This window comes from Bombus huntii, chromosome 17 (assembly GCF_024542735.1).
Source record: "Bombus huntii isolate Logan2020A chromosome 17, iyBomHunt1.1, whole genome shotgun sequence".
In the NCBI taxonomy this organism is placed as follows: domain Eukaryota; kingdom Metazoa; phylum Arthropoda; class Insecta; order Hymenoptera; family Apidae; genus Bombus; species Bombus huntii.
Window position 1 is genome coordinate 355,801 of NC_066254.1, and position 27,540 is coordinate 383,340.

Genomic DNA, 27,540 nt, shown 5'->3' on the forward strand with positions numbered 1-27,540 from the left:
TCATTTATTTTCCCCGGGTGTGGGCAGTTTACTGTTAGGTGCTTTCCTGCGCATTTGACCCACGCCGGGTTTCTGTTGCAGTAGTTTTTTGTGTGTCCATATTGTTGACACCGCAAGCATTGTGGTATGTCTTTTTTATGTCTGGGTGGCTCAACTGTGATTATTGTTTTGAGATTTTTTTAATTGCAAATATTTCTTTGTTGTTACTTTTAGGTTCTAGCTCTATTAGGAATAGCGGTAGTGGTTGCTTAGTGTCAAATCTGGTTATATTGTTTATCGTTCCTACCTGATGTCCGATCTTGGCCAATTTCTTGCATATTTTGTTTGTATTTGTTTTAGGGTGTAGACCTCTGATTACTGCTTTGTAGCTTTTGTCGGATTTGGGTTGATAAGTGTGATACCCAGCGTTTTTTCCCTTTAGCGCTTTTGTTACTTTCCTGTAGGTTTCTGAGGTATTAGTCTGTACTTTCACCTGATCCAGTTTGAGCTGTTTGATAGTGTAGTTTTCTTTTCGTCTCGTGCTGTTTAGCAGATCAATGAGGGGGTCTATTATTTTAGCGTCTATGTAGATTGGTGGTGGCTTGGGAGTGTGTGTTCTTGGTTTTTCTGTAGGGTCTGTGTCCATCTCTTCTGTCAGTGAGCTGAAGGAGTTTTGTCTAGGAATTTCTTGTAGCCATTGTTGTCTTTCTGTTTCTGTGGTCCTCCTATCGTTTGTGTTTGTGTTTATTTTTCTTTCTTTTCTGGGAGTTACAGTCTTCCAGCTTTCGTTATATTGTGGTAGATCCTTGTTGATGTTGTCCTTTTCGTCGTCTTTGTGTATGATTTCCATCTCTATTTCGTTTGTATTTGAGCAGTCCTGTACTTCACTTGTTGGTTTATTTCGGCTTTGTGACAGTGTTATTTGAACGTAGGTTTTGAAATTTTAGTCGCGCATCTGCTAGGCATATGTCCAGGTGTGAGCCTCCTTCTGACAAGAGGGTAGCTCGGAGGTGTATAAGTTTGTTTTGTAGTGGATGCTTTTATTGTCTAGCCAGTTTCTAATGAAGTTGCCTCTCGTGTTGTTTATTTCGTTTTTCCAGCTCGTATGTTTTGCGTTAAAGTCGCCTGCTATTATATAGTAGTTCTACGGTTTATTGAGCTGTAAGAGTTCGCAAAGTTTATTGAATTCGTCGCTAAATTCTTTCTGGTTTCCGAGGGTTGCGTAGGCTACAGTGATAAACAAGTTTTCCTTATTGCTTATTTTTATGATCGTTGTTTCTAGGATTTTGAAACTTGTTATTTTGTCATTTAGAATTGTTTTGTGTTTTATGGGGTTGTTTTGAGGATTGCTGTTCCTCCTCCTTGACTGGCGTTCGGTCTGTCGTGTCTTATCATGGAGTATGTTGCGTCGGGCAACACTGTACCTAGACCAGGCCACACACCGCGGGCCAGACGGGAAACAGATGTCCGCTCATCCTTGCTGCGTACCCGCAATATTCTTAAGGACCCATCATAAATCCCAGTAATTTGCTAGCTAAGGTCCTTCAGACCCAAAAAACACTGTTTTCCGAATCATTTCTAAAGACCAGTTCGCTGTGGAGTGCCGAAGCGTGCAGACGTGTCTCCAGTGTAGTCCGAAAACAACACGTGTCGCCCAACCGTCGAAAGTGAACACAGCCAAGTGTTTGCTATTCTTTCGGGAGAAGAAAATCCCACGCACCTAATCCCAACTCGAATGCTAGCCTCATAGCCTCACGACTAGTTATTCATATTGAATAAACTAGCTCGATGATGGCCCAGCAATCGCGACCAGGGTCTCCGGAGCAGACTCGCAACTACCCCGCGCTACCTCCCCCGTGGCAGAAGTGTAGCAGAACTCTCCGCACCAACGACGCTGATATTACCAAGAAACGGAAAATAGGAACAGCAAAACCATACACAATCGACACCCGGAACGAACAATCAACGATACAAATAAACGCGCACAACAGGTTCGCCGTACTGCAATCCACTAACGACGCCATGGAAATCGCAGACCCACCGCCAAACCAACAATCACAGAGAATACCCCCTCCCCCACAAATATTTGTGGACGATGTCATCGACATACAGACAATGATCAAGTCCTTAGAGAGAGATATCTCCAAGGAGGACTACAACCTAAAGATAAATAACAACAAAGTAAAAATACTGCCGAGGAACCCAGAAGCTTACAGAAAACTCACCAAGATACTTAGGACCCTGAACGCCAACTTCCACACCTACCAACTCAAACAGGAAAGGCCTTTCCGGGTGGTCCGACGAAACATCCACCACTCATCAGACATAGACGAACTCAAATACGAACTCTCAAAACTCGGCCACGAAGTCATCAACGTAAGTAATATAAGGCATAGAGTCTCGAAAGACCCGTTATCCTTATTTTTCATAGATATAAAACAAAAGCCTAACAATAAGGAAATCTACAATATCAGTTGCCTAATGAACGCAATAGTAAAATTCGAACCACCGCTTGTGAAAAAAGAAATAGTGCAATGCAAAAGGTGCCAAAGGTACGGTCATACGCAGAAATACTGCAACCATACTTTCCGCTGCGTTAAATGTGCAGGCACTCACTCCACTGACCAGTGCGCTAAATCACCGGGAACCCCAGCGAAATGCATCCACTGTCAAGGTGACAATCCTGCCAACTATAAAGGCTGCTCAGCCTATAAAACTCTATACACAAACAGGTACCCTAAACTCAGAGCAAAAGAGGTAACCAACCAAACACCCAGTCCGCCGAAATTCACGACTACCCCAATCCCCTCAACCAAAAAAACACCCAGTCCTACCAAATTCATCACCACCTTAACCTCTTATGCCCAAGCAGTACAAGGCATCCAAAATAACCCGAATAGCCAAAGGAATCTTCCCCAAAATAGTGTCCCCAACCCACCTAACACAGACAACTCCTCTAGGCTTGAAAAGCTAATAGAGAAACAATCAGAGCAAATAAATAATTTGCTATCGCTACTAACACTCATCCTGGATAAATTAATACGTCCCGACGCAAAATAAAACCAAGGCGCATAGCTCTTTGGAACGCCAACGGTCTAGCGCAACACAAACTTGAACTAGAACCTAAAACACCAGCAAATCGACGTAATGCTCGTATCGGAAATCCACTTCACCGACAAAAACTACCTGAAAATAAATGGTTACAAATTCTACCATACCCAACACCCCAGCGGAAAGGCCCACGGTGGCACCGGAATAATAATCAAAGCAAGTATTAAGCACTACGAACTTCCATCATTCCAGAAAGATTACCTCCAAGCAACAAACGTAGCAATAGAAGACTGTCATGGCACAATCACCACTTCAGCAGTATACTGCCCTCCCAGACACTCCATCGCCAAAGAAGACCTTGATAACTTCCTGGACACCCTGGGCAATAGATTCATAGCTGGAGGAGACTATAACGCCAAGGACATCCAATGAGGCAGCAGACTGGTTACAGCAAGAGGCAAAAACCTCTTAAACAGCATAATAAACAACAACCTCAACTACCTCACCACATATGAACCCACATACTGGCCCACTGACACCAACAAAATACCCGACCTTCTCGACTTCTTCCTAACTAAAAATATCCCATCAAGACACGTCCAGATCTACTCCTCGGCTGATCTCTCCTCTGATCATTCTCCCGTGATAGCAACAGTCAGTTCAACAATCATCGAGAATACACCTAATGGCTCCATTCACAACCAACACACCAACTGGCAGCTCTTCAGAGAAGTCTTTACACACTCAACCTCAGCCCTAACTCCACTAAAAACAAAGGAAGAAATCGAAGCAGCCACGGAATACCTAAACACGAGCATAATAAACGCAATCCGCCTCTCCACACCGAAAAAGACGTCGATCAGCAAACAAGAATATCCCCAATACATACTAAAAAAAATAGCAGAAAAACGTAGACTAAGAAGAGTATGGCAGACCCATAGAATACCGAATGACAAACGCAAACTAAACAACGCAACTAGAAAGCTATCCAAAACCTTAAAAAATTATAAAAACGACTGTTTCCAAAAATATCTCTCCAGCTTATCCCCTACAGCCGACTCCAACTACTTATTATGGAAGGCCTCCAGGAAACTCACACGCCCCACACAAATAATCCCACCGATCCGCCGTCCGCAAGGTGGATGAGCGCGAAGCTCTATAGAAAAAGCCGACCTGTTTGCTAAATACTTGTCAAAAGTATTCAAACCCCATTTCCCCAAAGCTGCCGCAGACGTTACTGAATACTTGCACACCCCCTTCCAAATGACCCCTCCTATCGAACCCTTCACTTCTGCAGAGACTATAGAAACGATCAGTCGCCTATACCCCAAGAAAGCTGCAGGACACGACCTAATAGGCAATAAAGCAATCAAGGAACTTCCCATAAAAGGGATAGCACTCATCACATCGATTTTTAATGCTATCCGTCGCCTTGAACACTATCCTAAGGCCTGGAAAATCTCATTGATTACCCTCATCCCTAAACCCGGTAAACAGATATACGAAACAAGCTCCTATCGCCCAATCAGTCTTTTACCTACCCTGTCCAAACTATTCGAGAAGATGCTCACGAACCGACTCCTTCCACTCCTAGAGAACTTGAAAACACTCCCAGATCACCAATTCGGCTTCCGAAAACATCATTCAACAGTAGAACCAATCCACCGCATAACCCATACGATCAGCCAGACACTCGAAAAGAAAAAATATTGCTCAGCGGTTTTCCTAGACATCCAACAGGCATTCGACAAAGTATGGCATGAAGGGCTACTATACAAGCTTAAAAATATCCCAACTCACCCCTACTACTCCATCCTAAAATCCTACCTAACCACTAGACAATTCATGGTTAAATGCCTAGACGCCACTTCCGCAACATTCCCAATAGAATCCGGCATACCCCCAGGTAGTGTCCTCGGTCTCCTACTGTACTCCATCTATACTGCCGACCTACCTATATCAAACGATATAACAATAGCGACATTTGCAGACGACACAGCGCTATTAGCTACCCACGCAGACCCGGTAATAGCCTCATCCACTCTCCAGCGAAGTCTCGACTCCATGGAAAAGTGGTTTCACAAATGGGGCTTCAAAATCAACGAAAAGAAATCCTCACATGTAACCTTCACGCTCCGAAAACAAACCTGCCCCCAGGTCACCATCAACAATGCAACAGTTCCTAGCAGGGACTCAGCCCGATACATGGGCATGACCCTGGACAAGAGACTAACGTGGAAAAAACACATCTCAGATAAAACGAAGCAACTAAAGGACAAACTAAAAAAACTCTCTTGGCTCTCGGGCCGACGCTCCAAACTAAACATACAGAATAAAATTACCCTCTACAAGACCGTCATAAAACCTGTCTGGACCTACGGAATCCAACTATGGGGAACAGCAAGTAACTCCAACATCGAAATACTACAACGCTTCCAATCGAAAACGCTATGATCCTTAATAGACGCACCTTGGTATGTTACCAACGAAACCATCCATCGCGACCTCAAGATACCCACAGTCAAAGAGGAAACAGCAAAATATAGCGACAGATATAGCAAAAGAGCCAACAGACACCGAAACCCCCTAATCACTGGACTACTTGATACGACGGACCAGATTCGCAGGCTGAAGAGGCACTACCCGCTAGACCTAAACGCTAGATTCATTTAGTTATCCAAATTAAGCACATTCACTTACTTATAATACTTATGAGTTATACTTATCTATAATAAGTATTAACTTATTATAAATAAACAGCCATGTCACTGCACCACGCCAGAAAAATTACTGAAAATTCTCAATGCGAGAATTGATTGTAAATTTTAATAAATATAAAAAAAGAAAAAAAATGTTTTACTGTCAGGTACCTCTATGGGTATTTCCTTTAATGAGGGTCATACTATCACTGTCGCCTCGAGCCAAAGCTCACTGTCACTAATCTCGAACAATTACAATCGGATTGTGTTACGTCGCGTAACACTCTACCTAGCCGAGGTCACACACCGCAGGCAATATGGCAACCAGATGTCTTCGGATACTCCCAACGTATCCTCCATAGATTCAAGGACCTTCCATAAATCACATAGGTTTCCTAGAAAAGGTCCTTCAAACGAAACAAACATCTGGTTCGGAGGAATTTCTAGAGACTATTGTCTACCACGGCGAAAAGGGGAAAGTTAGTTTTCGTCACGTACGCTGCAACTTTCCTCGAGGGCGGTTAAGACCCTTCGTTTAACCAATTAAAAACGAAGCCTATTCCCTCACTCTCCTAAATAACATCGGCACCAACAAATCCGATGGTCCCGTGCGCTAGACACACTCATCCTTAGCTCTCCTCCGAGACAGCATCGTCTTCCAAGAGTACTGTTTTTGCATCCTTCGAACTGTCAACATCCTTCGAGCGGGTATACACACCCGCAGATCAGTCAGTCACTCATCTCGTACATACGCACCAGTGTAACTATCCTCGTTATAAGTTGTGGAATAAACGGTGAAATATAACTTACTACTGTGTCATATTCATATCAACCACCTCTGTTATCCCAACCGAAACAGGGGAACGACTACTTCGCGGCGTCGATTCACCGAATCGTAGCGAGAATTTACGCCTCTCGCTGACGCGTTTTCCTCGCGAACGCGTCTCTCCGCGAACGGTCGTAACATTTGGTTCTTCGAGCCGGATTATCAGTGGCAGTGGAAAGTTTTGTCACCCATCCGGTCGAAACATTCGATCTTTCGAGCCGGATTCAGTGACAAGTGATAAGTGTGGACACGTAACCGGTCGAATCATTCGATCCTCAAAGCCGCATCACGCGTCAAGTGCCACGTGAATCCAACATAACCAGCAGCGGAAGCGTTACCCCCCCAGCGAGGTCAGTAACGTCAAGGATCGTCACCCTTGAAGAGGTATAATTCGGTGGTTAAAACGCAACCACGCAACCTCCTGCCGCAACTGGACAATCTTCAACAGAAGTAAGTTATAACCATCCACTCTCAATTATCTAACAAATAATGGCCACCGGTAACGAACTTACCGCCTTGCGTCGACGCCGGGATTATTGCATCGGCCACTTTACACGCTTATCGAAAAAACTGGACGAAATTGAACAATCCGGCTGTCCGCGAGAGAACGAGCTAATTCAAATCAAAAATCGTCTGGACACATACGAGACGGAGCTCCGCGCCATCCAAAACGAGATTGTAAGCATAGATGAGGAAGAGATCGAGCGCGGCCTCGAAATAGCCGACGAGTACGAGAAATTAGAACTCCGAGTAATTACTCAACTGAGCAACCTACGACTAACTACGACGTCACAATCGACAAACGACGAATCAGCTGCCGGTCGCGAGTCTGCTTCGCTTAAATTACCGGAGAATCATTTTCCTGGACACAATGCGAAGACGCCACCTTCGCCATTGCCACAAGGGCCCACGGATAAGGGAAGTAACAATGACTTAAATAAAACACGCAACGTCATTCAAACTCCGCCGACGGAGAAGATCGCATCGACTCGAACGCCGACCTCGCCGCGAGTCACGCGCAATTCATTGCACAATACTAGCAGTGTGTCACCTACACGCGACTTGACGACAACCAAGTTCGCGTCCTCATTATCTCAACAATCTGATACAACGCTGCCGAGCGCCTTAAATCAGAAAACTCTTCCCATTCGCAACTCATCGTATCACACTCGCAACGCGTTACCTAAACACGGCCTGACGACAGCCACATTAGCATCGGCAGGAACTGAACAATCGGATTCAACGCTACTAATCACCTTGAATTTGACAAGCTTCAACGAGCCTTTGGACCTGAAGAAAGAGAGGGTCTCACCAGACGACAAATCGTTTCCGAGCTTAATCTCCCACAATTTGTTACAGAACATTCTATCTGATCCCAACGATTCTCTACTGAGTTCACAGAGCGCCACACCGAACAAGTCGCGTGTCACGGACTTCTCCCTGAAGTCACCCTTGGCTGCAACGACGTTACCACACTCTCCAATGGCAAAACAAGTCCAAATCACGACGCCCAACGCTTCTCCTCTACCAAGAATCATCACTAAGAGAATGCGATTCGAGCGGGTCATCGGGGGGAGTCCAGCCTCCCAATCAACCTCAAACCGCCGCACCGCGCTTGATGAAACTTCACCAAGCATCACTGACGTTCCCTTCGACGATACTTCCTGGGCCGAGGTGTTTAACGACACTTCCAGAAGCAAGATTCACGACACTTCTTGGGTCGTGAATTTCACCTGGAAATCGCTCGGCATCGACGAGGAAAACGGCGATCTAGACTACAAGGGAGACGACGTTCCAGCCAGGCAACGGGCCTTCGGCCGCATCGCCGTAGCGAGAATTTACGCCTCTCGCTGACGCGTTTTCCTCGCGACCGCATCTCTCCGCGAACGGTCGTAACAGATTGAATAATTACGATTGTTTAATTACAGCTATAGTAGACTCTAGATTACAATGTTAGGGGATTATCTCCGACATATATATCTTTCATTTGTTAAATATTTCATAATAAGTGATGTTATACCATAATTTTATTAAGGTTATGCACTATATGTATACGTTTTACACTGCTTCTGAGTTAGTGCTATTTAACTCCACTACAACAGATCATCCGTAATCATCAGAAATGGTATTTGTAATGCAACCTTTGTCTTGATCGATAAGAAGTTGTATGTCATGCAAATGTCATTAAAATGCAAGCGGTGGAAGCAGTCAGGGATAAAAAGTCAATTCCCGTCGATCTTTCACGATCAAAGCTTATTCAAGGCTATTTCTTGTTTGGTTTTGGAGATAAATATATAAATCGAATCATTCATGCATAACATTATCCAGTTTCAGTAGTAGGGTATGTTACTAAAAGTATATTTAGAGTATCACATCGAATATCGTTGCAGTACTGTGACAAACGTATCGGTATCTATTACCGTGAAGTCGCATTTTTGTTCGAAATAATACGCAGTGGAAACAGTATCAGGTAACAGGCGATTGCTTGTTATTTTGTATTCAGTTGAGTGTTTCATTAATGTCATTCATTATTATCAATGTCATATATGCCAAAAATATCATCGGATCATTAATTACTACAATAGTTTAAATGAAATTTTTGAATTCCCAAACATTTATTTTATATTTTACATTTTGCAAAGCAATACAGATATACATGTATACAATAACAGATACATACATAGCAATAAATACGTACATTCGTACATAATTACATTACAGGGTATATGATATAATAATAAAGATATAAATATAATACGAGACACCTAATTTGTAAAAATTTTATGTTTTGGTTGATTTCATTGGCCGCTGTGCTCATTTACATTATCACACCTTGCTCATCAGTTTGCAATGACAGTAAAATTTCAACTAGGTAATCTGAAATACAGTGGAGCCTCCCGTATCCGAATTAACAGGGAGGCAGCACAGTCCGGACAATGGAACAATCACGTTGATATGAAATTTCGTTTATTGAAACATAGATTACGATTGAATGACAATTCTTTTAAGTGTATATGTATTTCATATCTTCTTGGCTGCTAAGTCACATAATTCTTTCAACATAATTAACTGCAACGAGCTACAATCTTTTTGTACTCTTAGTCATTGAGGCCATTTCTCGAATACATACGTTTCAAAAGGCACTTTTTATCATTTCATTAGCTGTTTCGCAATGAAGCCAGTTCATTATATCAGTACAACAACGTATGTCATGTGGCCATTCGCAACACCATGTATATTTATAAATTCTACTCCATTGACACCACTTTCGAGTTTTTCTTTTATTTTGTTTCGATGGCTAGAGCACTATAAGTTTCATACTAAAGTCTTATAATCAGAATTTATTGAACCGAATAAAGGAAAGAATACGTTAGAATACATTGCACATGAACGCTAATAAAATATGTATGCAGTACATATTTCAAACAAAAGGGGCATTCGTTATAAGGAAATATTATGTTCGGATAATAGATTGTTCCGGTATTAGGGTAATCGAATAATTGGTGCTCGGATAAATCGGGACAGGGGGTTAGGTACTTTTATAGGTTGTTCGGTTGCAGTATCTTGAAGCTAAATTAAGGTGAAAATGGAGAACAACAAAATTGCGCTTTGTTTTTTACACGAACGCGAATAATCATCGATTATAGATTATACTCATTGTTATTTATTGATGTTTACTCACTGAAATCTTTAACGACTTATCGGAAATATGCTTCCTTTTGACTCCATAAATAATTAATGAATAACAGCATATATAAACAATGTTTATATTGATTTCACATACACACCGCAACCGTCTCGTCCATGGGTGCACAGAAAAATCACATACGTATTAAGTATTCTGGAGGTGCTACTAAATGTGGGCGAACACTGTCTCGTACGACCACGCACATTTTCCACGCAAATTACTGATTACTACATATTACAATATTCATATACATGCACATAAAATATGAAATGAAAAAGTCAAAGGAAATTGGAAAATGCTTGACTCGAATAAAGTTAAACTCGAAGTATTAATTATACTTTTATGGAGTAATGTGTAATAATACAAATTAATGTACAGCCACATGAAAAATTGAATTTAATGCTTGAATAGTTCTTTCAACTTCTCGCTTTTTTTTAAATTAAAGTCTACCAAGTAGGAGAAATATTTTTTAAATTACAATGGAAGCGCCATTGACATAACGCAATTTTTTGGTTCGTGGAAAACGAAACCATTATTGGTGGATTATGTTTCTCTTTGTGAAGATTAACTGTAGATTTCTTTGGAAAATAATATGTAAAAAAATCTCAGCTATAACAAATTTTGTACATTATCTTAAAAGTTTTACCACTTACTATTTGTTACTCTGTGGCAAATATTGGGACAGAAAGTGCGAAGATCCTGAAACATGGATGCAATCAATAAAGAAACGAATGAAAATGGGACCAATGAAGGATTGAATAAGACAAACTCGCTCCCATGGAATTCAACGCCGATAGTAGGAACCTTGTGATTGGAGCGACCGGATTCGTGGGAGTAGGTCTACTGGAAAAACTGATGCATCACTGCGTACACGCATCGCTGCCATTTTTATACTAATTCGTCCAAAAACTACCGAAACGATAGAACAACGATTTAAGAAGCTCATAGATGATCCCGTTCGTAAATATATACTTGTTCCATTCAATATTTAAGGCTGTCAGGAGCCAAATTGATTAACTTTCTTTTCTGGAATTGAGTTGGTAATTTTTCGTCTTCAGATTTACGATGACATCAAAGCAAAACACCCTTCAGCTTTGAACAAGGTTTATCCCGTAAATGGTGACGTGAGTCTGCCAGATTTAGGTCTTTCGCGAGAAGATAGAAGTATGTTGTCAGAGAAAGTAAATATAGTGTTTCACGCCGCGGCCACTGTGAGATTCAACGAGCCATTACACGTGGCTGTTAATGTGAATACGAAAGGTACAGATCGTATCATCGAACTTTGGAACGAACTAAAGCATCCAATTAGCTTCGTCCACGTCAGCACAGCTTTTAGTAATGCTAATCTACATGAGATTGGGGAAAAAGTTTATACGTAAGAATAAGTTATACGTAAACGTTGTTCCATGATTTACGAATATTATATTCATAATTATAACGTGAATAATATGTTCACTTATTATCGACTTTGCAGTACGAGCTTGAAACCTTCGGAGGTGATCGATATATGTGACCAATTCGACAAAACGTCCATCATCGAAATAGAAAAAAAGATTTTAAAAACTTATCCAAACACATACACATTCAGTAAGAATTTAGCAGAGCAGATTGTAGCAAGCAAGTGCAAAGGTCTACCAGTTGCGATAGTGCGGCCAAGCATAATTGGTGCTTCTCTGGAAGAACCATGTCCTGGTTGGATAGAGAATATTTCTGGATTTACAGGTATTTTAATAGATATTTTTCAATAGTAATTCAATATCCCTTACATTTCACAAGATTGGAGTTAATTGCTTAGTTTGTGAGAGGCTAGATGAAAGGCTTTCCACTAGATTATCATTATTATAGTTCAAATTTGTTTTGAACTATAATACAATTGCGAGTGCTGCATTTCTGCTAATCACAAATCACAAATAGTTTCTAAATTATTCCAATTTTATGTTACCAGGTACCTTTCTGCTAATCAGCAGAGGATGTGCAACAGCGATACAAGGTAGGAGAGATGCAAGATTGGATGTAGTGCCTGTGGATTTCGTAGTCGACATGATAATATGTACTGCATGGCATGTCACGTTACATAGAGATCATGAAGTTAAAGTTTACAACTGCACGAGTAACGCATGCCCTTTTAAGTAATTTTTATTACGAATTTTTTTCTACTAATGTAATTCGATTGTTAGAGTATTCCGTAAGTTTCAGTTTATTTAAGTAAGGTGAACAATGGAAGCGCACACAAACGTAGAATACGAAAGTCCAATTTTGATCTCAATACGTTAATTTAGGAAGATAGTGATGTAATGTAATACTTATTTAGATTGCATAATATTTGCTGAGATACTCGGATAACAATAAACTTTACTTTAAGCGTATTTCAATTAATTAATAATACAATGTAATTGTTTCAATTGGCAAGATGGGGTCAGATGAGAGATGCCATTGTGAAATGTAGCACAGAAACGCCACTGAACGATACGCTATGGTACCCGGGTTGTCCAATGATAGCTAATAGATATATTTACCAGGTTCGGAGTATAATTCCGCATGTTTTGCCTGCGTTCGTCATAGATATATTTTTAAGACTCCGAGGTAGTAAACCAATGTGAGTATTCTATCGATTCTCATGCAACGAGAATAATGTTTCTGGGGAAATCTCTGTCTTCATCTATAATAAAAGTAAAACTGGTATTTCAGAATGATGAAACTTCTCCTAAATGGCAATAAGCTGTTTACAATGGCAGCATATTTCGTCATGCACGAATGGACTTTCCAAAGGGATAACTGTTCTGACTTAGTGAGAAAAGTGAAAATGTTGAACGACGGCGATATGGTCAAACTAGATTTACGGGCTATGAATTGGGAGAAGTATGTTGCAATTTACCAAATGGGAGTTAGGAAATTTATTCTGAAACAAGAGTTTAAGTCAGCAGCCCGACAACGGTTATCAAGGTGCATATAAAAGTATCTTCGTATAAAAAAATAGGAACTAATATAAATTCATTTATTTTCGGTTATTTCAGGTTGTACTGGATACACCAGATCACTAAAATGTCCGGTATAATGATCTTACTATGGATAGTATACCGTATCGTGTACTGACTATTCGAACCTTATTTTTTCTGTTTAAACCAAAGGAATATAAATACAATCTTATGAAGAAGGGATTCAACATCCTCATATCCTCTTCATTTTGCCTTTTCACTCGTCCCTTTCTAAATAAATCCATTTATGACATTGCTTGTTTTTTCTATAATATTTTAATAAGAATGCAGTTATTTATACGCACATGATTTCAGAGCTGTAAGCAATTCATCTGCTCACTGAATATGAACATTTTTGCATTATAAGGACAACGGTATAATGACAAAATCCTCTATCATTCTTCACCAAACAAAAGTTACGAGATAGTTATTCGTTGACAATAATAATTTACTATTGGAAAAATCTACTGAGCAATAAACAATGATGGTAGAAAATAAATATATTTTAAAATATAATAGTGCTAAAGTAAATCATTTTTAAGAATCCTTCAATTGCTCTAAAGGCTCACTTTGGTTCTCAAGTTGTTTGCTCATGAACCTTGTAGTTGCTTGACCAATCGGCGTTAAAATATATGATACAGTCAAAGAAATAGAAACTAGATGTGGCATTCATGCTGGATAAAATATTATTTCACATAATAAGTAGTAGATAGGTTTCTATTTAAGTTAGATATACATAGGATGTAGGGTTTTATTTCATGTGTATGTATGTGAATATCGCAATATAAGTGATCAATGATTTGAATAGAAATTTTGTGTGATTCATACAAGACAGCGTATTGCCACATTTATTAACAGCTCATAAATTCGTAATGTGTACGCTGTTTTTATGTGAGTATGGCTATTTTTATTACGATTTATCTGGAAACAGTCCGGCCACCACAGTGCGTCTATGATTTTCCTACGCTAGGTAAACTTGTAAACAAATTGTTTACATATGTTGAGGTTGACTGATAGAAGAACAAGTGGATGAATTTGTAATAGAAAAATTTAAATAAATAAAGGTATAAGTATAAGTACAAGTATAGTGTATAAGTTTATGCTGATCCATATCCTCACTCTCATAGTGTTGCAATACGATAGAATCTTAATAGATGATACTGGTGGTTGTACTACACATCGTCGCCTTTAAACCTAAAATAAATTAAGTAATTGTAATATTGAAAGTATAGAAGCTGATGAATATATTTCAATATTGAATAATTTGATAAATTAAGAAAGAATAATACTCACATGTGGTATTTATTACCATATGAGTATTGGGCGTCATGATAAATAATTGGAAAGTACGTTTGAAGGGCCGGGTTTATTGACAGTATTTTCGTCAGGAGCCATTTATCAGAAATTAATTAATTATAAATTAATTAATAAATGGTTAATTTCCAAAATGTTGGTAGTATAGCTTTTAAGTATATAAGGGATATAAAGTATAGATAACGATAAGTATTATTTAAAATGGTCGTTAAATTAGGTTATTTGGGTCAGAATCATATAAAGTCAAATTATGAACGAAAAGGAAAGTAAATAGAATTTAGCTATGACTAATAAAAGTGAGGGATTATACGAGCCTCTAATAACAATGTCTCAACAGATTAAGACTGTTCATTTTGTTTTATTTTGTTTGTTTTCGTTTTGCTGAATACCGTTAATGGTATATAGTTAAGTTAATGTTAATTGGTAACATAACAACAACATCAAGATGAAGATGACAGTTAAATAAGAGAGAGATGTAAATAATTATGTTAGTTTTATGCAATTATATACATGATGAAGCGGTAAGCGAGCTGGTAAAATTAAGGAATGTACACACATATGATGATGTACACACATCGACGCCAATAAAAGTGAGGTTAAAGGAGTTATTGGATGATAGGCAATATACGAACCTGGCAAGATTATACGGATAATGGAAACAGAATAACGACAATATGACAACATCGGCAACGTAACTGGACATGATAATGTCCTATTGTAGTGGACTATTGTAATAGTCTATTCTTAACTTAACGGGCCCCAAGCCCCGTCAGTTCGACGAGTGGTACCTCCCCAGGGTCGCCCCGACGATCATCACACGACTGGGCGAGGAACGAGGAGAGAACGGTCGGTCCCAAGGCCGTCTCTCGCTCGGAAAGAGCGACCGGGCATCATGCGATCGATTGCGATACAGAGAAGAGATTCTAAGTAGCATCGTTGATTCCGGTCGGCAAAAGGGAGAGTGCCAAGGAATTACTGGGCAAAACATCGAAATGGAAATTAACTCTCAAGCGGAGTTGATCGACCAGAGGTACTAGCAACCTCAGGAAAGGAGCGAAAGCGGAGGAAATGGAGAAGGTTCTAGTGAATAAGAGGGCGTTGTGAACCAGAAGAGGAGGTGAAATTGTTCTCTTGGAATTGAAGTATTGGCGGAGAACATATCCACTGAACTGAACTTAAAGGAAGAGGAGATGGATAGAGGTGAAGCCCCTAAGCATGACGCCGTGGGTAACCCAGCAGACGGTGGTTGTGCTGTCTGCGAGTACTGCTCCCTGGGACAGACCGACGATCAAGATTAAAACGGGATTGACGATTGCGTCGGCGAGGATTCTGCGCAACGTAGTGAGATGCTATAAGTGTCGCATGCTGGGGCATACTGCGGCCAGGTGTATGGTAGTGAGCCCTGGTAGAGAATTGTGCAGCCGATGTGAAGACAGGGACACCATAAACCAGTGCACGAAGGAACCAAGGTGTGCTATCTGCCTGAAGGAAAATAGGAATAATCTGAGGCACATTACCGGTCCCAGGAGTGCCCTGTAGTAAAAGAGAGGACGAAGAGAGGCAATCCTAGCGGAAGATAAGGATTTCAATAATTAACTTGAATAGGTGGAGGCTTGCACACGAATTAATGTACCAGTATGTCTGCGAAGCTGGAGTAGACGTTGTATTCATATCGGAGCCTTATAGGCAGCAGACATATTGGTACAATGACGATAAGGGCGATGCGTCGTTGTGGGTGACGCTCTTCAGAGGGAAACAACCAGAGATTAGTCGCTAGATGTGGAATCGTAGGAGTCAGCGTGGACGTATTTTGTATTGGGGTTTTGTATTGGGGTTATTCCTCCCCCAATGTGAATATGGAACAGTTTAACAGGAGTTGGACACTTTGATTCAGGCGACCAAGAGGAGTTAACCAGCAACGATGATCGCCGGAGATTTTAACTCAAAGGCAACCGCATAGGGAGGCCATGTAAATGTAAATGAAATGAAATGGCAGGGGAACCAGTCTCTTGAACATGTTCGCGAACAATGTGATCGTCCCGGTCAAGATGAACGAAGATCATACATTTTGTAAGAACGGAAGGAAAAGTTACCTCGACATTATTAGTACCAACGAGGGATTGGCTAAGAAATATGCAGGTGGGAAATTGCCGAAGGTCTGGTCGGCATCGGACCACAGATACGTCTTGCATAATTTTATGATTAAAAGGTCGAGGACGAGGAAGCGCGTGGGGAATGTTTACAGACTATTCTGGAAACGACATGTGCCTCCGAACTTAAAAAAGTGTACCCCCCGCCAATGGGTAAGAGGAGATGTAACTAGGGGTGCACAGGTCCGGTATGGTCACTTCGCCAAGGTATGGTCCTGTAATTGGAGCTGCTACGGCGGCAGACACTAAATGTACCGACGGATGATCAGGAAAGACTGCAATGGTGATAGTAACGATGCCGAACATGCGCTGTTCCACTGCCCCAGGTGGATAAGGGAAAGGACCGAATGGGAGAATCACCTCGGCACATCAATAACAATTGACAATTTGATCAGGCTACTGGTGAAGAAAGAGGACCACTGGACTAAGTTCCAGGCTTTATGTAATAAAATAATGAAGTCCAGGATTGCGCAAGAAAAGATCGAAGAGAGAAAAAGAAGACGATAGAATAAGAGTAAATAAGAGAGCCCATCGCGGCAATAACATCTTTGTCACCTGGTCTGAAACGATGAACCGGCTCGGGAACTTTGAGAGACCTACCACCTAAAGGGGTTAGAATAAAAGATTTAGGATACTCAGTTCCTGGAATTATATCGAGCGATTACAACAAATCCTAACAATTGTACCAAGCTACGGCAATGAATCTATTTATTTAAATATAATGACTTAAAAATATGGCGATAAAATATTAATTGGAGATAAATAGATCTGCCATGTTTGAATAATTGTTGTATCTGTTACGACCGTTCGCGGAGAACGCGATCGCGAGGAAAGCGCGTTACAGAGAGGCGCGAATTCTCGTTACGATTCGGATAATCGACGCCGCGAATTAGTTGTTCCCCTGTTTCGATTAAGATAGCAGAGGTGGTTCAAATGAATTTAACACTGAATTAACAGGGTTAATATAAACTTGTATATTTATCAATATTTAATATTATAATGAGCACGTCACAAATTATTTAACGATTATACAATTAGTTTGTTAGCAATTCGACCCAACTTTATTATATTTCTGGATATATTCGTTAGACTAAACGACTTCAATTTTATTCGTCTGAACCTCTCGATACATAACGTTTTGATCCTCAAATGATACTGATTGCCCTTCGATATTTTTCTTTGTCTTCTCTTTTTCCGAGACGAGCCCCACTACGCTCGGGTCACGCCACCGTTCGCGCCTATGATCACGTATGCCCCTTCTTTGTGGAGATGAAATAACGGACCGAAGGAGAATCGACGTTTCTAGAACTCGCTGCTTGATGACAAATATGCGCTTGTCGCTACATTGTATGTTTTTCGTCGGTCATATAAGACGATCTGTCTGCGACACTGTAGTACCACGAGCGACGGTTACGAATACGGTCTATGGTAAACCTCGGGGCGTAACAGTATCGATTAAATAAATATCAATCACGAAAAATGACAATACTATAAAGAGATTAGAAATAAACTTAAAAGTATATTAAAATTACTGTGCGTTTAATTAATTTAAATTTCCGAGGCAAAACACGGCTAACTGCAATTTAAATTAAGCAGTGATTTTGGAAAAGTAAATACGAAAAAGTAATATCTAAGGATGATTTCGTTTTTTCATAATAACAAATACAAATTTTTAAACAATAATAAATAAAGTTTTAACTACCTGTAATGTTGCAAGGAAATAGAACGTCTGATGGAACCTGTACTTAAAGTTCGCTTTCATTTCGCGCTGATTGTGGGAGTGTTTCCTCATCGTGATTATTTGCTCCGAGAAAATATGTTTCATTAGGTCATACGATTCGGTCATTACGATCTGGATGAAGTTCATTTTGTGATTTCACTTACTCAAACATTTTTTTTATACGTGGGGAAATCCTCATAGCCACCCCCCCCCCCCCGCTTGGAAGCGGCGGGTAATATCGAACTATACCAACTAAAACTCCACGGTGGACCGCCCGACGCTCAGCTGGAATGGCAGGGACCTATTTCAAATTACTGCCGGCGCACTTCTGTGTCTTCTCCTGACTGAGGGAGTCGTTCCTTGGTTAGTTCGGGCATTGGGAGGGACCACACCTCTCTACGCTATGCCCTGGGCAGTCGTGCTGGTCTGAGGAGGTTCAGATCCTCCTCGGCGTGTCGGCCTCTATGACCAGCTAGGACGGCGTAGGGTCGTCCTTCGGCGCGGAACCCTGCAAGGGTGGGATGTTCTCACCCTCTCCCGCTCTGTTCGTTCCTTTACGAGCATTACGCTTTCGCAATATGAGCGTACTGTGACGAGCTCCTGCCGCCCCCTCAGTGTCGCTTTCACAACTGACGAGGGGTCTAAACTTCCGCCAATCATCAGCCGTAGAATACGACGTGGGGCCTCCCACGCCGGACAAAATTCCAACGTGTGCTGGGCCGTGTCCTCGCCCACACCGCAGTGCTAACAGGTGCACGTTACCTCTCTTCCGATTTTATTCAGGTGTCACGTCCCGCGCTGCGCACGCGCCGTAACGTAGAGTAAAACTACCAATAGCGCGAGTGAGCGTCTCAATTTGAGATTCAAATAAACTTTAACAATTTGTATAGAAACCAAATTCGAGCCTCACAACCCCCACGGAATAACCCGTCACATGACGACCCCTCCACGGTAGACCTAAATATAGATAAGCATAGCGACATAGAAGAGAGAAAAATAATTCAGTTCTTGGTGATTAATTCCTTGGTTCTTGGCGATCAGTTCCCCAATTCTTGGCGAGTAATTTCTTTGTTCATAGCGATTAGTTCTCAATTCCTTTAGCTCTTAATTTCTCAGTTCCTTTGCCTTTCAATTCTTTAGTTCCTTAGCTTTTCAGCTCTTAGTTCCTTTAGCTCTTAGTTTTTGCTCTCAGTTCTTAAGTTCTTTAGCTCTTTAGTTCTTTAGCTTTTAGTTCTTTGATCCTTACTTCCCAGTTCTTGTCAGTTTTGTTAATCAACGTGTTTATATTTGTCAATTTGTAAATTATTGAAAATCAATCAAATTGAAATCTTGTAATTAATAAGAGTAAAAAAATATTGCGGACGATTGTAACTTCGAGTATTCGAAATCTCAACGACAATTCTGTCAATATCCAATTAGAATACGAATAAACATTTGTTGTGAAGAATATTTGTCTAATAATATAATAGGATTAACCGAACATTTATTTTCACCAACTTTGATCCTCTCCCGTGCCAGTACTCCTGCGCGTAGCAGGTTAGCTAAAACGTGGAGTTTAATTGCCAATCGCATTAAACATCAGACAACGCTACAATTTAATCTAAGTTCAAAAATTGACGGCAACACAACCAAAACGAACCAAACAAAAACGTAACACAGGTATTCCCCGAATACTTCATGTCCTGCGAGCACCTGCGTCATCCGGAAGGACAGTGGAAGCCCTCCGCTTTCTCTCCAAGCCTCACAGTTTGGCAGGATCGATCTAACAGCTCGGTGGCCCCGGATCTGATCTCAGTAGTCTGGTCTGGTCACACCACTCGTCTAACTTTCCCCCGAACGTCACGGGCCGCCTGCTCGGCGGGGTCACTTACACAAACATGGAATCAAATCTATTTTCAGTAACGCAAAAATGACGAAAATTCCTATTACGTTACTAATATTATTTCGTCTAGAAACTAGGAAACTGTACCCGAAAATTCAGTTTCTTATAAACTGAGTTATGTCGCGGACAAACTTGATCGATACACGAATTAATTTTCATATAAATTGCCTTTTAAAAGAGTTGCCCAAAAGGAAACATATTAAACATGACTTTATTTACAATAGTGATAAAAGTACATCGCTTCATTTGGAAGCAATGATTTTGAAACTTTGGATATCATATTCTTTGAAAAATTTCTTTCATTTAATATCCATATTATATGATAGATATAACGTGATTTTCAGTATCTGGATTAATATCCATCTTTCCTAGTAGATATTGTAAAAAGAATAATATTAATTCCAAGATTAAAACAGCGAAGGGTAAGATATTGCCATAAACGTAACAGTGTGTTAATTACTTATGAGTCCTATAACACTTTTCCCACTAAATGGCGCGATGTTGTTCAATATATTAAACTGCGTTGAATTACATTTTATTTGTGACTTAAACCACCTATAAATGTCTTTTTTTTAGTATCATCAATGCTTCAGAGCAAAAGTATCTTCAATGTTAGAAAAATATTTTTCCACCTTCTGCATCACTTTCCTATTTTATAGTTTTCAGAGCATCTCTCGTTTCATTTCGACGATTAGTATCGTACGTTTTCCCTTAGATGGCATTATGCACAAAGTAATCGACGCATACGATATTGGATGCCATTGATATTGGATGATTCATGTACAATATACAAAATTTCAAAGAACATCACAAATGCCAAATAAATGGAGATGAATAATGAATGAACTTATAGTATTGTAGAGTATGGTGTTTAAAGGTATTGTAAAGCATTAAAAATAAATTTATTACACATGACGATCAAATCTTCATAATCGATAACGGAGTATTAATAAATGAGTAATTTACACCTTTACCATTGCATCCTTAAACAATATTGAAACATTCAATTTTCTCCCGCTAAGAAATTTCTGGTAACATCCAGTAGCATCGATACTGTACTGTACCAGCAGTACATGTCTTCACGGGCAAGGTCATTGAATTCGTTTCAATAATCTTCATAGTACGTACTAAGGAAGAGAAATATTTATGTGGTTCCATGGGACGACGAAAAAATATTCGTGCCACTGGAATTATTGCGCGATATTGTTATTCTCATACTCGTCTATCTCGGATAGGCAAATAGATGTGAACTTTTCCGTAGAACCATACAATTAAATAGGTTCTTGTAGCGTGGAACACTATAGGTTCTTGTCTATGCTAGCGCGTAACCAAACAGGGTGGATCCATAATTTTATAGAATATTGTATATGGTAGCATGTGTCATCTTCAGTACCTAGCCGCATTGTGCAGTACTAGTCCGGAAACAACCATAAGCTTGAACGCTCTCATTCCTTCTCTAATACCACTAAAGTACTCGAAAAATACAACTGCTAATCAAATATAAAGGTACTTTATCTTTTCTTATCTTGCCCATTTTTGTGTCTATCTATTTGTCTGCCTGACTTACCGTCGTTATCATCTGAGTATGTTCTCTTTTCACCCGGTAGGTGGCACCGTTTTACCTTTCCTTATCGTATTAATTTTCTCGTATTATCGTACCGATCTGCCGTTTGTGTTTATCGTTTCACGTTAATCGTTTATCGCTCTAATTTCTTATTTCTCTGAACAGTTTCAACTTGCTTACAGACTGCCTTTTCTTTCACTTTCTTTCTGTATCTTTACTTTTTCGGGTTAATCACTTCTTCCTCTTACCCTTTTAATACGATTTCATCTTCTTCATTAAATCATGAAAACTACAATTTTGTCTTTCCTCCCTTATTAGCACGTGTTATTTCTACACTTATCAGCTCGTGACCCCAATGGTAAAAATAGATTCAATCTTTTTCTATTTAAATATACATACAAATAGCTTTTTCAAATGTACAAGATATATAGATTTAATTATAAAAGAAATATTTGTTTAACAGTAGAAAAAGAACATTTTTTCCGTATATAAGAGAAATATTTATATGAATAGTGTTACGCCACGAGGCTTACCACAGGCTGTATTTTCTAACCGTCGCTCGCGGTCCTACAACGTCGCAGGTAGACCGTCTTATCTGCCCGCCCGATCATATACAATGTATTGACGAGAACATAGTTGTCGCCAAACAGCGAGCTCTAGAAACGTCGATTTTTGACCGTTAGGTTTTTCACACAAGAAGAGGCATACGTGATCATAGGCGCGAGCGGTGGCGTGACCCGAGCATAGTGGGGGTCGTCTTCCAAATGAGACAAAGGAATAATCGAAGGGCGTTCAGTTCCTTCTGACGAGTCTAACGTGACACTTGGACAAATCTGACGAGCAAACGAATTTATCTAGAGATATCGCAAAGTCGAGTCAAATTTCTGTAACATATTCATCATATTATTGTAAAATATATTATTCTATGTTAACCTGTTAATACAGTGTTGCATTCATTAAACCACCTCTGTTATCCTAACCGAAACAGGGGAACGACTATTTCGCGGCGTCGATTAACATAATCGTAGCGAGAATTTACGCCTCTCGCTGACGCGTTTTCCTAGCGACCGCGTCTCTCCGCGAACGGTCGTAACAAATAGTTTATTTTAGCCTCCAGGCCGTAAAAACTGTGCTTACCATTCATATCTCTTCATTCACACGCATATCCCTAAATTGACTCTTATTTTCTATCAAATAGAGTGAAATATTTATTTTATATTAAAATCAAAATGTCTTTCGCTCTTCTTTAGATATTGAGTGAATGCGTATACAGTATTATTGCTATTAGGATATGAAACGAGTATCGAAATTTGCGGGAAGTATAAAAAGGATGTCGAAGCTTCCGCGCGATATCCTTTTTATACAGTACTAGTTCGGTATCGACTAGAAAAGGATCAATATCGATAAAGGATACCATTGCTTTCGATATGTATTGATAACAGATCGAAATGATTTTATATGATTTTATGTTCTGTTAATCAGTTGTTAATTTCGATGATTCCATGTATATTATAATAATATTACTTCCCATATGTTTTCGCACGTTCGCGGGAGACACGATCTCGAAATCATGACACGAGTCGTAAATTCCCGTTACGATTTGCTAATCGACGCCGCGAATCGTTCGATCCCTTATTTCTTTTGGGATAATAAGGGTAGTTAAATTGAAGATAACGCTACTACTAACAGGTTATTATATATTTTCACAATCCAACAACTTCGGTGTAATACAAAATGAATGTAACACTGTATAGTAAGTTATAAATCACCGTTTATTCTAACAACTTGTAAAGAAGATAGTTAAGCTGGTGCGTATGTATAAGATGAGCGAGTGACTGATCTTCGGGTGTAAACCCGGTCGAAGGATGTTGACTGTTCGAAGGATAGAAAATCAGTGATGTTCGGAGACGATGCTGTGGCGGAGGAAAGCTAAGGATGGGCGTGTCTAGCGCGCGGGACCATCGGATTTGTTGGTGACGATTTTGGCTAAGAGAGTAAGGGAAATAGGCTTCGTTGTTAATTGGTTAAACGAAGGTTGGTGGACTAGGAAGGGTCTTAGCCGCCCTCGATAGAAAGTGGTTAGTAGGAAGAAAGTTGCATCGTACGTTAGAAAAACTAACTTTCCCTTGTCAAGCCGTAGTAGACAATAGTCTTTAGAAATGAGTTGGAAAACAGATGTTTGTTCGGTTTGAAGGACCTCCACTAGGAAATTCCTGAGATTTATGGAGGATACTTGAGACTATTGAGGGTACGCAGTAAGTATCCGAAGACATATGGTTGCCATCTTGCCCGCGGTGTGTGGCCTGGTCTAGGTAGAGTGTTACGCGACGTAACAAATATAGTATAATCATTTACAGAAGGTTTCCTTTAAAAAATGGAGAAATATTTTCAGTAGTGTACTCATCAATTTGATAAATTCAATGTCACGATACTTGCAAAACATAATGGAATCAAAAGGAAACTTTACTAGCAGGAAAAGGTCGGGAATGAGGAGACTCTGCTTTTAATAAAACTCGAGACTTGAAGAACAGCGCGAAATATTAAACACGTATCCTTTTTTGGTTGCGGTAAATCAAGTTTATGAGGGGTAATCGTTAGGTAGATGATACATTTACACTGTACATGTGAATGTAACCCTGCGATCGTCGGTGCAGGCGGTACTCATGCAAATGAATACTGTGACGGTGACGGGAATAATCGGCTGGAAAGCCAACCTGCTGGGACCGAGCTACATGCTGGCAGCTCCGCCTCCTCGTGTCTCCCGCTGGTAACGGCATGGCGAGATGCGTACATCGCGCCGCGCCGGTTAAGCGAGCTGCCGCCCGAAAGGGCAGGTTCAACTTGTCCAATGACCCGAAAGGAGAGGGCAGGGTTTTCCCAAGTCGCGCGCCGACCATCTATGCGCGCCGTCCCCCGGGCAATGGACGCTTGAAAGTAGACGATAATTAAAGAACATCTATCAGCGAAGCCAGTATGAGTTCCATACTCCAGGAATGGCACGGTCGGCCGCAAAGCCGAGCACTTACACGCCCACACTACTCGTACGTGTGAATGTGTGTGTCAGCGTCAGAGGGCGTCCAGGTCTCAGTTGAGACAAAAGATATTTGGAAGCTGTTAGAAAAATCTAGAGGAGTCGGTTGACAACAAGCGTGTGTGCAAGAAGGTTTTCGAGGTCTTCAGAGTGTAATATATATGTATAGCTGCTGTGTGTGAAATAAAGTAAACTATTTGCATATCCGAATCCTCTTTATACCTTAACATGGTAGCACAGCATGGTTAGTAGTTTTGCGAGCTATTCAGTGCTATTTAGTCAGTTCGAGTGAGTTTTAGTAAGGGAAGAAACGTTAAAAGGATATAAAATAAAAGAAAAAATACTTCGAGAACGTAGGAACGCTTGAGTAAAGGATAAGAAATCAATAAGAATGGAGAGATCGGAAATTATGATACCGTTATTTGATGGTGAGGATTACGGTATGTGGAAGAAAAGAATAACGATGTTTCTGAGGTATAAAGAATGTGATATTGTTACAACTAGAGTGAAGACTGAAACAGACAACCCAGACCGGAAGAAAAAGGATCTGAAAGCAATAAACACAATTTACAGTGCCATCACGAATAGACAATTAGAATATATTAGGAAAGAAAAAACAGCGTATGAAATAATGAAAAAGTTCGACGAAATGTACTTGAAAGTGTTGACGGCACTACAGATCGTGTGCAGAAGGAGATTTGAGAAGATAAGTCTTGATAAATACAGTGATTCAGCATCGTTCTTTAGCGATTTTGAAAAAGTAATAAATGAATTAAAAGGTGCAGGCGCACAAGTGAGTGAGAAGGAAAAACTAAATTACATGCTAAATACTTTACCCGAAGAGTATAGCTACATAGCGGATATAATAGATGCAGTGAAAGAAGAGAATCAAACGGTAGCGTACGTGAAGAATAAAATAGAAATAGCGGAGAAGAAAGATAAATCTAATCGAGGAGAAATGAAAACTAACTTTCTTTGCTGCAAAAGAGGAAGGATGCTTCAAATGTGGAAAAGTAGGACATTTTGCGAGAGAGTGTCAAAATGGCGTCTAAGCGGGAAGCAGTAACAGTAATCAGCGTGGGCCAACACGTGGTCGCAGCAGTGGAAGGGGAAGCACCGGCAATACGAGCAGGGGACGTGGAAAGTTTCATCGTCAATCAGCAGCTGACACGAGCGAGTATGGCAACTCAGGAGCAGGCATGTGGATGGCAACGGCGCATGCAGCACACAGCAGCGAGATGAACGAGATAAGTGATAACGAAATAATGTGGCTATTAGATAGCGGTTGTACCGATTACATAATTAACGATGTAAATTATTTTGATAAATTTATCGACCTTAAAGGACCGGTAAATATATATTTGGGCGATAATAGATCGATAATGGCAACAAAAGTAGGAAATGTTACAAGCTATTTTGAAGCATTTGGAAAGCGAAATAAAATAAATACGAATAAAGTTTTTTATATGAAAGAAATGTCCGCGAACTTAATTAGTTTAGGCAAGTTAACACCGGTTCCTTGGCCCCTTTCAATCGCAGCCGGGTCGGTCATCGTGGAGGTTTTAGTCGGTTGGAGTCCGGCACTACCACGCCGCTTTTCCCCAGAAGCGACCTGGTGTCCGTGCGGATTGCCTCCACGTTAATAATAATAAAAAAAAAAAGTTTATTTTGTACTACAAACTATGACATTCGGAGACGTAGACCATCCTGCGTAAAGTTTTTTAAGAAAAATCATCGTATGCTTAATCATTAAAATCCACAGCAGCATATCGCAAACCGCTTTGTGATATTTTCGAATAGAGAGGATCAGTGTCTCTTCTAATCCTTTGTCTCGATAAATGATTAATAAACAAAGGCACATATAGACAATGCTTGTGCAAAGATCACATACGTTGGAAAATCGCACACGTACCGCGAGTGTGCAGGCTGATGCGAATTTTCAACTAAATGGCGACCAGTCAGATTGCAACTGATCGGTTGATATCGCGAACCGTGGACGCTGTTAATGCTCAAGGTGGAGGTAGATTAAAGATGCAGAGTAATGTGACAGAGTATAACTGTATGCTGGAGACTGTTCTAGGACTTGTTCATGATTCCCTGAAGAAACCTCGCCTGGTCCTCATATACTGGCTCTCTGTCTTAGGGTTTTCCTACTCACCATGGTTTTTGTGGGGTGCGAAACTATTCCTTCCAATCTTCTCTGGTGTTGCCGAATAATACCAGCTGTTTACTTTAGAGCGAACCCATCGAACACTTAGTGTGTTAATTAGCTTCCTGTTTCTTACGAGGCAGGCGGAGACGAATAAAGTATCAATGTTTCTGTCTGTGACATTTATGCCACGCATACGTAGAATGCCCTTCTTGTCTTTCTTCATCACAACACAACTTTCGGACCATTATGCTTTCGGTATATGAGTGTCAAGAACTGTCTACATGGCCGTGGTCCTAACTACACGTAATCGGCATCAATGGAATGCTTCATTAGGGCGCTAACATTCAATATATAGTGTTTAGTTTTTGATTATGACTTTGTATTGTTGCATTTCTTCACATAATTTTGGACCGTAGACAATAATCGTTAAATTGTCTAAAATAATGAAAAGAAATAAAATTTAAGAAGTTTTAACGCAAATTGTCGCTGACTAAGAATATTTTATCAAT

The 27,540-nt window shown here is 40.2% G+C and overlaps 3 protein-coding genes across 5 annotated transcripts in view; 2 read left to right on the forward strand and 1 right to left on the reverse strand.

Moving 5' to 3' along the window:
• The window catches only part of LOC126874980 (putative fatty acyl-CoA reductase CG5065), a 672,215-nt gene that overhangs the window by 116,080 nt on the left and 528,595 nt on the right, over window positions 1-27,540 (forward strand). The window contains exon 1 of one of the 2 annotated variants that reach the window (XM_050637551.1): window positions 5,429-5,439. The exons of the other annotated variant lie outside the window; for it this stretch is intronic. The gene's annotated coding sequence lies outside the window, so the exon portion shown is untranslated. Of the gene's footprint in view, window positions 1-5,428; window positions 5,440-27,540 lie in introns of those variants that run through there. 2 annotated transcript variants of the gene reach the window in all.
• Window positions 1-27,540, reverse strand: part of LOC126874985 (phospholipase B1, membrane-associated-like) — a 60,096-nt gene that overhangs the window by 24,234 nt on the left and 8,322 nt on the right. The window lies entirely within an intron of this gene.
• On the forward strand, window positions 12,637-13,701 carry LOC126875004 (putative fatty acyl-CoA reductase CG5065). The gene is made up of 3 exons (XM_050637624.1): window positions 12,637-12,839; window positions 12,932-13,186; window positions 13,258-13,701. Exons 1-3 carry the CDS (start codon window positions 12,664-12,666, stop codon window positions 13,334-13,336), a joined length of 510 nt encoding a protein of 169 aa, XP_050493581.1. The 5' UTR covers window positions 12,637-12,663; the 3' UTR covers window positions 13,337-13,701.